Source organism: Eptesicus fuscus, chromosome 9 (genome assembly GCF_027574615.1).
Source record: "Eptesicus fuscus isolate TK198812 chromosome 9, DD_ASM_mEF_20220401, whole genome shotgun sequence".
Taxonomy (NCBI): Eukaryota; Metazoa; Chordata; class Mammalia; order Chiroptera; family Vespertilionidae; genus Eptesicus; species Eptesicus fuscus.
Genome location: NC_072481.1, coordinates 45033594 through 45045785, shown reverse-complemented (window position 1 = coordinate 45045785; position 12192 = coordinate 45033594). Strand labels below are relative to the sequence as shown.

Here is a 12192-nt window from a genome sequence, read left to right as displayed (position 1 = left end):
TTACCTACCTGTGATCTGATTTTCTATTTCCCCTTGCATGTGCAAAGACTCCATATAGACAGTGCGGTTGCCAATAAATCTTGCACATGCAATCCCTCTGTATGGTTGACAGAATCCATCTTCTTCATATTCATCTCTAAAAACAGAGCATAGACATTAACTGTTGCAGTATATATGTTACATGTAGACATAGTTGGATCTGATTGCACAATGCCCTAAATAGTCACTAGGGGGCACAGTTGAGCATAGTATCCTAAAGACTGGGCTAAGGAATCAGACTTTTCCTCAGTTCCATCCATCACTTAAAACATCTGTTGGTCACATTGGTCAAGTTTCCTTCACCCCCAGAAAACCATCCTGAAGCACAAAATCATCCTTAAATATGGGAGAAAACACTTTTATTTTCGCAGCTGGTGGTGGGCTAGAAGATGAAGTAGTTATAAGAGTAAAGAGGAAATGAATTGAAAATCTGGGCACATGTTCTACAGTTTTTGTTTTTTTTAAACACAGATTATTTCTGCTTCATTTGATACAAAGGCGTGGGCGAATTCTGCACAAGATCCACTCTAACTGATAAGTCAATTAGGTGGCCCCACGGGGTGAGAGGCTAGGTGCAGCTGGAAAGAAACCAGAGGGCAGTGCAGTTATGAGGCTCCTTGATGCTTAAGACCCATTATCTCTACGCTGCAGAGAGAGGATGGGCAAATTGTGGATTGGAGAATTTCAAACGAGTCACTCAACCCCAGGTAATCTACAGAAGATGTCAATGGAAATCTTGTTTTCACGATCCCTTAAAACCTTAAAATATAACCTTTAAAAATGTTTGCTGCCTCACAATTATAATAATAATTTTTGTTTTAAAAAGTGGGAGGGGTATTTTATCCTGAAGACAAGGAGACACTAGAAAGTGAGACAATTATTGACGGTGTGGCAAATGGCTGGAGATAAAAGCTAGAGATCAGGACCCAAGATGGCAGGTTCAGCACCAAAGGACAGAGACCATAAACTCCTATAAGGGCCTATGATAAACAAGACACTGGAGTACAGAGTGCCCAGCTGTTCCTCAGAGGCAGACCACAGCCAAAGGCCACCTTCCACACTGACGGGCGGACTTTCACCCAGGGTGTTCCTCTTCTCTGTTAACCCGGCTACAATCAATACATCGTCTGAACAAAACAGCATTTCCCCCCTTTGGTTTCTTTTAAGTTAAAGTATTTTAAAGCCAAAGTCAGGAGAAACGAAATTCCCTTCCTGGGTTTAACATTCTCCTATCCTTAGGCTCTGAACCTCTGAGCCACATATGTAGATGGTAACAGTGGGCCTCTCTACCCTATTGGCCAAAACTCATGAGGAGCCTACCAAACAGCGTAAATGCTTTTAAAAAGTGCTACACAGAGGTAACGTGATTAATAATCACATTAGTTAATAATAATCACGTTACACAACATTCGTGCACTGGAGTGGGGATCCCTCAGCCTGGCCTGCACCCTCTTGCAGTCTGGGACCCCTCGGGGAATGTCCGCCTGCTGCAGTCAGGAGAGGCTCCCGCCACCACCGCTGCGCTCGCCAGCCATGAGCCCAGCTTCTGGCCGAGCAGTGCTTCCCATGTGGGAGCGCACTGACCACCAGGGGGCAGCTCCTGCGTTGAGTGTCTGCCCCCTGGTGGTCAGTGCCCGACATAGCGACTGGTTGTTCCACTGTTCAGTCGATTTGCATATTAGGGTTTTATTATATAGGATTATTACAATGACCAAACAGGATGCTTATTTTTAAGGACAATTATTTACTAAGCTCCTACTTTGTAACAAGGACTACGGTCAGTGCTAGGGCCCCACTGGGGTGGGGGTTGAGTGTGGGAATCTAGAGAGCCCAGTATAATAGAAAAAAAAAACAAACTTGATAGGGCTGATCCTTAAGACACTAGTTCTCAGCTGCTCTCTGCTCCCTAGTCACTAAAACAATCCTTTTGAAGGTGGAGATGGGGGAAGTATCTTCAGTTTAGACTTGAAAACAGTCCCTTGCAAAACTCTTAAAACATAACCTTTAAATACGATTACAGATGAATATATCATATCCTCGACATAAAGACATTGAAATTTTAATGTTGCAAAATCCTGCAAGCACTCTACATGTTTACTTTCATAAATCCTAGAGCAACGTTGAAGTCTTTTTGGCTCACATTTAACTTGGGTTGTAAAATTAACCCCACTTTTATTGGGTAACTAATACCATAAACCCATAGGGAGAAAGAAGGTTCTGGATGACCTAGCCTTGCATCTTGGAAGCCGAAGTCCTGAGACACCCCCCTCCACCCCCTGCTATTATAGATGATGCCTTTCTATCCCCAGGCATTAGCGGAGCCCCGGACTTTTAAGGTGTCATTATGAGAACACCTCTTCCTCCCCCACACTAAATTCTCGAGGCCTCAATTTATATCTCTTGGGAGGACAAAACCCTAGAATTACCCCCGCCCCCCGTTATAAATCCCCGACCGACTGGGAGTTCCCATATTTTATGTGTGAGGCTTAGGCTAAACTTCTTACCACCTTTCCAGTTCAAGACTCTAAAAAGACTCTTTGAATACTTTTTTCCCCCCAGAATAAAATGGAATGCGACTCCTTGGCCGAACATTTCTTGTCAATGAAAGGCTTAGAGCTGCAGGTGGATTGAATTTTTGACTGTGCCCAGAATTCCTGACATTCTGGCCAGTCTCTCGGGGGCAGATCTAAAAACTCACACGAAATGAACAAACACAAACAACAAATGGCATCTGCTGGGGAGTAGTGCTCAGCCCTGGCTGCTTATGCGACTCTCCTCAGGCGGCTTTGAAAATACCAAGGCCAAGCCCCACCTCGGACCTATTAAATCCCTCTCTCTGGGGACACAGCTCGGGCATTCATGCTTTTATAAAAGCTCTGGGGTGATTTGAATGTGGTTGAGAACCACAGCGCTAGAAAAACAAACAGGTATTAAGTGCCTGCCACTCTCCCTACTGGGTACTGTGCTAAGTGCTTTCTTCAAAGCTGCCCCCTTAGGCAGTGTTATCCTCTGTATTTTACAGAGTGAGACCCTCAGATTCAGAGAAGTTAAGTAAGTGGCTCAAATTCAAAGCCAGTAAGTGGTAGACACAGGATTTAAACTTAAAATTTAAGCTCAAGTCATTACACTGTGTTCTTAGATCTGTAATTATGTTCTCTGCTTTTCCATATCCTCTTTTAACTCAATCAGCCTAATTTATAAATAAGGGACTTTATAAGGTGCCTTTATTGTGTACCAGGCACTAAGTTTCACTTAAATATAAAAATGACATTAAGCCTGGCCGGCTTGGCTCAGTGGATGAGTGTTGACTGACCTCTGAACCAGGAGGTCATGGTTCAATTCCAGGTCAGGACACATGCCCAGGTTGTGGGCTCAATCCTCAGTGTGGGATGTGCAGGAGGCAGCTGATTGATGATTCTGTTCTCATAATTGATTTTCTCTCTCTCTCTCTCTACCTCTCCATTCTTTTCTGAAATCTATAAAAATACATTTTTAAAGTTTAATTAAAAGAAACAACTGACATTAAGTCATTTAATCCTGATAACAATCCTATAAAGGTGAAGGTGTAATTATTCCCATTTTACAAATGAGAAAACTGAGGGCTGGCAAGAGTAAAGAACTTGCCCAAAGTTCCATAGCTAGATTTGCCCCCAAACTAGTGCTTGTCACCATGGTACACAGCTTCCTGCCAAATGGCCTGGTTATGGAAATGTTGGCACTGCTTACAGGGGCTTTGTGCTGTGAAGATGCCGGGGGGCGGAGGGGGGCAACAAAGGTTTTCTTTTAAACGTAAAGTCACAAGTGCCTTTCATCCTTTCCATTTTCCCGCTGGCCTGGGCTGGAGAGAAACCAGTGCTCCTCCAGCATTCATCAACGTCACGCTTTTCTCCAGCGTACACCTCTTTCATCATGGATGCCCTCCATGCTCCGCAAATTAAAAACATGACGCGGCAAGGCTGCGTGAGCACAAGGGCACTTGCAAGGAGCGTGCCGAGGCGGCGTTCTGTGGAGAAGAAAAGTGTGGAGTGAAAGGGCAGGTGGCATTTCAGCCGTTCATCACTGCGGCCGCACCGCCTGGCACCGGCTACGCGGTGATGTGGAGACGCAGGGTTGCTTTGTGATGGGAACTCATGTTTCTCATAAAGGTCATTCAGTGACCACACCGCCAGCCTCTTGGATCTTCCAAACTCGCTGTCATGTGACAGGGAAAAGCAAACACAGTCTTCCCTGCACTGCCAGGGTCGCCCCTTTTCCCAGGGGAAGGAGCTTATAAGGGACTAGAGGCCCAGTGCACAAAATTCGTGCACGGTGTGTTTGTGTGTGTGTGTCCCTCAACCCAGCCTGCACCCTCTCCAATCTGGGACCCTTCGAGGGATGTCCGACTGCCCTCTCACAATCCAGGACTGCTGGCTCCCAACGGCTCACCTGCCTGCCTGCCAGCCTGCCTGATTGCCCCTAACCGTTTCTGCCTGCCAGCCTGATCGATGCCTAACTGCTCCCCTGCCGGCCCGATTACCCCTAACTGCCCTCCCCTGCTGGCTTGGTAACCCCCAACTGCCCTCCCCTGTAGGCCTGCCCCCCCAACTACCCTCCCCTGCAGGCCTGGTCCCCCCAAACTTACCTCCCTGTAGGCCTGGTCACTCCCAACTGCCCTCCCCTGCAGGCCTGGTCCTCCCCAACTGCCCTTCCCTGCAGGCCTGGTCCCCCCAACTGCCCTGGTCACCCCCAACTGCCCTCACCTGCAAGCCTGGTCCCCCCCAACTGCCCTCCCCTGCAGGCCTGGTTGTCCCCAACTGCCCTCCCCTGCAGGCCTGGCCCCCTCCCAACTGGCCTCCCCTGCAAGCCTGGCCCCCCACAGTTGCCCTCCCCTGCAGGCCTGCCCCCCCCCTCTACTGGCCTCCCCTGCAGGCCTGGCCCTCCCCCCAACTTCCCTCCCCTGCAGGCCTAATCTCCCCCAACTGCCCTCCCCTGCAGGCCTGGTCCCCCCAACTGCCCTCCCCTGCAGGCCTGGGTCCCCCCCAACTGCTCTCCTCTGCTGGCCTGATAACCCACAACTGCCCTCCCCTGCCAGCCATCTTGTGGAGGCCATCTTGTGTCCACATGGGGGCAGCCGTCTTTGACAACATGGGGGCGGCCATCTTGTGTGTTGGAGTGATGGTCAATTTGCATATTACTCTTTTATTAGATAGGATTGTCAAAAGGGTCTGAGAGTGATCACAACCACTGTGGCAGCAGAAGGATCCGCCCAGGAAGCAACTTGGACCAAGGAAAGGGATGCGCGGCCACTGCAAGTTGCAGCCCAGAGGAGTTTGACAGTGACAGTGGAAGTCCATAGCTACAAATCCTGGGCAAACTGCTCAGGTCAGTGAGCAAAGAAGGGAATTCTCTGAAAATAAAGAGCGCACGGTACAATAGGAGGCCAGATGTGAGCATTAGGGGGAATGGGATGGACCTTTCTTCATACCAGGCATGCCCAGAACTCTCTTCCTCATCAGATTTTACACTGGAGCAGGGGCAGAGCTAGTAGACTAAACCAGCTGAACTGATTCTTGCTAATGAGTTAGGCCCTAAAAATTCCCCTTTGGGGTGATAAGATCCCATTAAAATGTATGCCTTTCCTTAGTGAGAAGAGAATGGATGTAAAGGTACTCTGCTAACTATAAAACCTCACTTAAACAAAAGAATTGAAAACAGGTACTCAAACAAAAATACGTGGGAACAATCCCAAATGCTCATCAACAGATGAATGGCTAGACAAAATGTGAGAGATATGTACAATGGAATAGTATTCAGTCATAAAAAAGGAACGAAGTACTCAAACATGACACAACATGGAAGGGTCTCCAAAACATTATGCTAAGTGAAATAAGCCAGACACAGATGGCTACATATCAAATGATGCCATTGATATGAAATCTCAAGAACAGATAAATCCACAGAGATAGAAAGCAGACTGGTGGTTACCAGGAGTCAGGGGAGGGAGAAATAGGGAGTAATTATTCAATGGGTGTGGAATTTAATTTTGTGGTGAAAATACCTTGGAATAGACAGAGGTGGTGGTTGCACAGCATTGTGAATGTACTAACTGCTACTAAATTGCTCACTTTAAAATGGTTGATTTTGCGTTGTGTGAATTTCACCTTGATTTAAAAAAGATTTCATGTATATACAAGGGACAAGGTAGAGGGACTTTGGGAGAAGGCCAGTGGTTGGAATTTGAAGCTTCAGAGCTGGGGAGAGATTTGGGGGATAATTTTGTGGGTTCTTTCCAAGCTGACTAATTGGCTAGAAGCATTGATAATTTACAGAGTATCAGCAGGCTGCTTTGTTATGAGGCTCATAGCTCTTTAACTGGAATGCCAGGGTGGTTCTGCCCACCACCCATGGCAGCTTCATAGGGATAGGTTGTAGTGAATGAAATAACCCAACACTTTGGAATTGACCCCTACTTAGCCCTCTTAATTAAGAGCCCCATTTTATGGAATGAAGATGAAATCACATCAAGATGCCTGCCCCCAAAGACCTGAATCTCGATCTAAAGGAGAACTATCACATAGCTCAGAGAGCTGCAGTACCCCTAGGGATGCTTTAGTGTGCGATTTAGCAATGTGTGGGTTATTTTTTCTCATGTAGGAAATAATTTCTCTTTAGCCAAGCAAAATTACCTTACCAGTGTCTTCCCAAAAGACCATTGTGGCCATAAATGCATGGATCCCTTTTTCAATTTGTAAATCAGGCCACATATTAGTGGATCTGGTTAAAGCATAGCACACAGTGCTTCCCAGGCCTGGCTCTAGGAACCTCAGGGCTGGGTGCAACACTTCCCAGTTCAGAGGCAGGGTTCTCCCTGGGGAGGTGCAGTCAGATCTCTTCTTTAAGCTGAAAGTCAGCTCCATCTTTTAATTAAAAAAGGAGATGCACGATAAAATGAAAGATCCAAGTAGAGGCTACAGAATTATTCCAAAGTAGATAAAAGATCAGAGACACAGAAACTCAGAGAACAAATGATATTCTGATGTGGTCAAAAAGTTACCACCTCTCCAAAAATACCTCCTTGATTTTCCTGAGAGGATTTGGAGCCTTGAAGCATCCTTGGTTAAAAGCCCAGCAGGAGAAGAGGAAATACTCTGTCCTATCAGCTTTTACACACACATGCCTTGGGAGAGAAGGGGCATCAGGACAAATACAGGTGGAGACAGGAAGAGCTGGCCGGAAGAGCTGATGGAGTGAAGGAGAGAAGGGGAGTTGTCAGGAGAGCCAAGAATACACTCTGCCTCAGGGTGGCTGTGATCAAGAAATTACAGGTTAAATATGGGATCCCAAAGTTATCTCACACACTCTGTTTTCTAAAGACCAATCTGAAAGTGGGCATCAAAGAGGGTTAGGAATCAACATACTTGACCTTTCAAAGGTCATCAGCTTTCAAAGTGAGCCAAGCAAGGCACGTCCATCTGAGAATTCTGCTCACTCTAGTACCCCCTCTTTCTCCTCCTGGAATGCCTCTGGGAGCACAAGCCATCCTGAGGTGTCTGTGTCAAGCCTCACGGGCTGTCTCCCACCTCTGAATCCCGATAATTGTTAACACGCTATTTCCTTAGCAAAAGAGGCCCTCGCTCTTTCTCACACCATTTTTCTTTTTTTGCTTTAAAAAATTAAATTAAAATTTTAATGTTTTTTTTTTCTCTTGGCTATGAACCATTAAAACAAACAGATGAATAAGGTTCTGTCATAGTTTCCAGAGCAGCACATAATAGTTACTTGTGTCCAACTCAGAAATGGGAAGGTATTGGCCTCGCTTCACAGTGATGTTTGGAAACACAAGGGTTGCGTTTCACTTTGGAAAGGGAGCAGAATTAGCCAGGCTTGTATCTCACAAATGCAATTTTGGGGAAAATTATGCATGCAATACATTTTATTCCTATTTAAACACACATTTGAAAACGATAGGATTGCACTAGCATGGTATTTGCAAGACTGCGGAAGATCGCTAATAAAAAGAATGAGTGATTTTTGCCCTCTCCTATTTACTGAGGCCATGGCGGTAGGGTAGCCTTGCACCTTCTAAGAAGCCCTGGGGTGTTTTCACTTGTCCTCCTAGGAAGGGCCTGCTTTTCGCCCAGCTCATGCTGGAGCGGGGAATGCATAGGAGATACTTGGAGCCCCCAATGCCCGCCCCCTCCCCCGCCCCCACTTCTCATTAGAAACCCTTTAGATGTTCTTTGGCAGGTCTCCAAACATCAGGCAGTCAAACTACCTCCTAAATTTGCCCATTGAGAATAATGGGAGTTTAGAATAATATGAAATTTACACATACCAATCTGGTCAGATTTTCTACCACAAATGTTACTAGGATTGCTTTGATTTTTTTTTTTTTTCACTTTCCTTTTATGCCTTGGGCCATGGATTGAAAAAAGAGAAGGGTTGTGGAAAGAGTGGTAAAAGGAATTTAGGGACTTCTTAGGAGGGTTTTAATTTCATCTTGGTACTCAGAAATGGGGTGAAACCCAATCCCCAATTCTTGCTTTTCTGTTTCTTCTCAGCTTTGTTTCTTACTCCTTCTGCTGATGGCAGTTATGAAAGACTATAGCAGCTCCCCCTTATCTGCCTGGGATGTGACTCATCCCTTTGTCCAGTGTATCCAGACTGTATAGCTTAGCTGCCTGCTAGTCACTTAGCAGCCTTCTGAGTTATCAAATGGACTGCCACAGTATCACAGTGCTTGTATGCAAGTCACCTTTATTTTATTTAATAACTAGGGGCCTGGTGTACAAAATTTGTGCACTGGGGGCCAGGGGTCCCTCAGCCCAACCTGCCCCCTCTCACATACTGGGAGCCTTCAGGGGATGTCCTACTGATGGCTTAGGCCCACACCCCATGGGGAGCGGGCCTAAGCCGCAGTCTGGCCTCCCTTTGTGGGAGGCAACTGGTCTGATCAGGGGAAGGCACCAGCCCCATCACTCTGCTGCTGCAGCCACTGCCAGTCACCGCAGCCACCAAGGTGTTTTCATCAACACGGACTCCAGTCCCTTCACCAAGAAAAAATGACAATTTTCTTTAGGCATTTTCAAGATGTTTCTTTCATAGGATATGCATTTCTTTCTTTATTTTTTATCCTCACCTGAGGATATGTTTCCATTGACTTTTAGAGAATGTGGAAGAGAAAGGGAAAGACAGAGAGAAACATCAAAGTGAGAGGAACACTTTGATTGGTTGCCTCCTGCATGAGCCCTGATCTGGGCCCCAGCCAGGGAGGAGCCTACAACCTAGGTACATGCCCTTGATCAGACTTGAACCCAGACCCTCTTGTCTGCAGGCCGAGGCATTATCCACTGAGTCAAACTGGCTAGGGCAGGATGTGATATTTCTTAGGCCTCCAGCAGTGGACCTTCATTTTTTTCTCCAGAAGTGTGGTGGAAAAACCCGAGACCACCTTTTTGGATTCTTATCAGCCAAGTTACTAAGAATATTACCAGTGGCATACAGGAAGCTTAGCCAATGTGCAGTCAGAAAAGGTGTTTCCTCTATAGTTCACACCAATCGAGGGCTGGGCCCTGCCCAGGCCTAAAGCCTCTGGCCAAAGCTTTAGGCCTGGGCAGGCCCCTCCCGCTCCCTCTGATCACCGGCTCAGCCCCTGCCCAGGCCTACCCAGACCAAAAGCCTCTTGGGGAGGAGCAGACCCCCAGCTCCCTGCAATCAATCGCAGGGGGTCTGCTCCTGCCCAGGCCGAAAGCAGACCCCCAGCTCCCTGCCCAAGCAATCGATCGCAGGGGGTCTGCTAATGCACCAGGCCGAACACCTCTGGCGAAGGCATTCGGCCTGGTGCCAGAGCGGACACCCAGCTCCCTATGATCGATCGCAGGGGTCCACTCCTGCACCAGGCCTAAGCAACCCCCAGCTCTCTGCGATCGATTGCAGGGGGTCTGCACTCCAGCAGCGGGGCTGAGGGTACTGGGCGCCTCCATCTTGTGGCTATGGGGGTTGCCATTTTTGTCACGGAGTGATGGTTAATTTGCATATTACTCTATTATTAGATAGGATGGTCCTAAGGTGCAAGAGTAAGTGATGCTGGCCATTCAGATATGCCAAAGAGAAGCTGTAAAGTGCTTCCTTTAAGTGGAAAGATATGTATGTATAGGAAAAAAGCATACTACATATAGGGTTTGGCACTATCTGTGGTTTCAGGCATCCATTGGAGGTCTTGGAATGTAACCCCCATGGATAAGGGGGAACTACTATACTAGTCTCCATAAAAAGCAAGGGTTTAAAGCCTCCCCAAACCTCCTATTCTCAACCCAAAATAAGGCAATGCAGAAGTGCCCATGCCATACATAGAATTTACACATTTTTAAAAAATTGCAGTTGAGGCAGAAATTCACATTACAATAAGGATTGATTTGTGATGCACCAAATGGGAATATTGCAATTGCTATCTGTTAAACAAGGGGTCCCTGGGAAAGAACTGTGAAATCCAATGGATCCTTTAAGGAGAAAGGGGAATGGGGTGGATCTGGGGGCTTTAACTAGAGTGGAAAAATCGCCTTAGGATACCAACGATATAATTCCTGTTTGCCAGGACTTTACAGTCTAGTAAAGGGAGAAATATAAGTGGGATAAATATAATTTCTGTTTCCCTTCCCTCCCCTCTCCATTCCTCTCTCCCTCTCTTTTCACATTTCCCATTCTTTTCAACCAACAAGAGAAGGGTATTCAACTGAGACTGGGAAGGCTTCTAGAGGAGGTGATAGCTTAAAAGAGGAACAATTCAACAAATCATGGACTAACTAGCCAAGGTAAGTGGAGTCAAGAGGCAGAGTGAGGCTTAATGGGAGTAATGAGGGGGGGTGCTGCAGGGGGTACTGGGGGTGGGGAGGAAGGAAGGATGGGCCCAAAGGTAGGGTTTTAATCTGTAGGTTTATGGGAGTAAAGACGTTCAGCATACCATTCCTTCTCTGTGTACTCACATCCTGCTTTCATATTCCCTTATCTTTTTAAACATAGTCTTATTTTAAACTTGCCACCTCAAAATTATCCTATATAATAAAATGCTAATATGCAAATCGACCTAACAGCGGAATGATGGGTCTCTATGACATGCACTGACCACCAGGGGGCAGACGTTCAATGCAGGAGCTGTCCCCTGGTGGTCAATGTGCTCCCACAGGGGGAGCACTGCTCATCCAGAAGCTGGGCTCATGGCTGGCGAGGGCAGTGGTGGTGGCAGGAGCCTCTCCTGCCTCCAGCAGCGCAAGGAGCAGCAAGCAGGTGGGTGGTAAAGAGCGAGGTGAGAGGGATGTCCACCTGCTGGCTTAGGCCCACTCCCCATGGACTGTCCCTTGTCTAAGCCGGCAGGCGGACATCCCCCCACAGGGTCCTGGACTGTGAGAGGGCACAGGCCGGGCTGAGGGACCCCACCCCTCCCCCGCCCCAGTGCACGAATTTAGTGTACCAGGCCTCTAGTGATAATAATAAAAGGAGAAGAGAGTAGATTTTATACTAAAGACAAAGAGACACCAGGAAATGGTATGATTAGTGACAGTGTGGCAAATGGAAGGACTGGAGATCTAAGGCTGGAGATTAGGCCCAGGATGGCAGATTCATCTGGAAAGGACAGAGGCCACAACCTCCCTCAAGAGCCTACGATAAATCCAATACAGAGTACAGGTCATCCCATGGTTTCCATGTAGAGAGCTGTGCCTGTGTCAGAGGTGGCAGGGAACAGTAAGGGGCGGCTTGCAGAGTTGGTGGAGGGGAATTGTGAGCTGAGGACAGGCCCCATGCCGTGTAGCTGTCCCCAGGGCCCCCCATCTTATGGAGTCATTTAGTTGGAACAGGACTTTGCAGGCCTCTTGTCTAACCCTCTTGAAAGAACCAAGAGTGAGTGGCTATGTGACTTTTCCAAGTTCACCAAGTCATCAGGTGGGCAGAACACAGTGTGGTGGAAAGACCAGGGCTTTGGGGACTCACAGATCTGGGTTCAAACCTGACAGCTGCCTTCCAGCTGCATGTGCCCTTTGCCAGGTGTTTATCTCTGAGCCTCCACCTCTGCATCTGTAAAACTGGTATCCTACCTAATAATAGACAAATATGCAAATTGACTGTACCTTCGCTATGCCCATGATTGGCCAGGAGGCGCGGGGTGGCGGGACTCAGGGT

General features: G+C 47.3%; 1 protein-coding gene across 2 annotated transcripts in view; it reads right to left on the bottom strand.

The window, feature by feature from the left end:
- Positions 1-12192, bottom strand: part of ROR1 (receptor tyrosine kinase like orphan receptor 1) — a 386540-nt gene that overhangs the window by 42429 nt on the left and 331919 nt on the right. For both annotated transcript variants that reach the window (XM_054720853.1, XM_028142355.2), the window contains one exon: positions 9-136. In XM_054720853.1, the coding sequence (XP_054576828.1) occupies positions 9-136 (128 nt within the window). The remainder of the gene's footprint in view (positions 1-8; positions 137-12192) is intronic.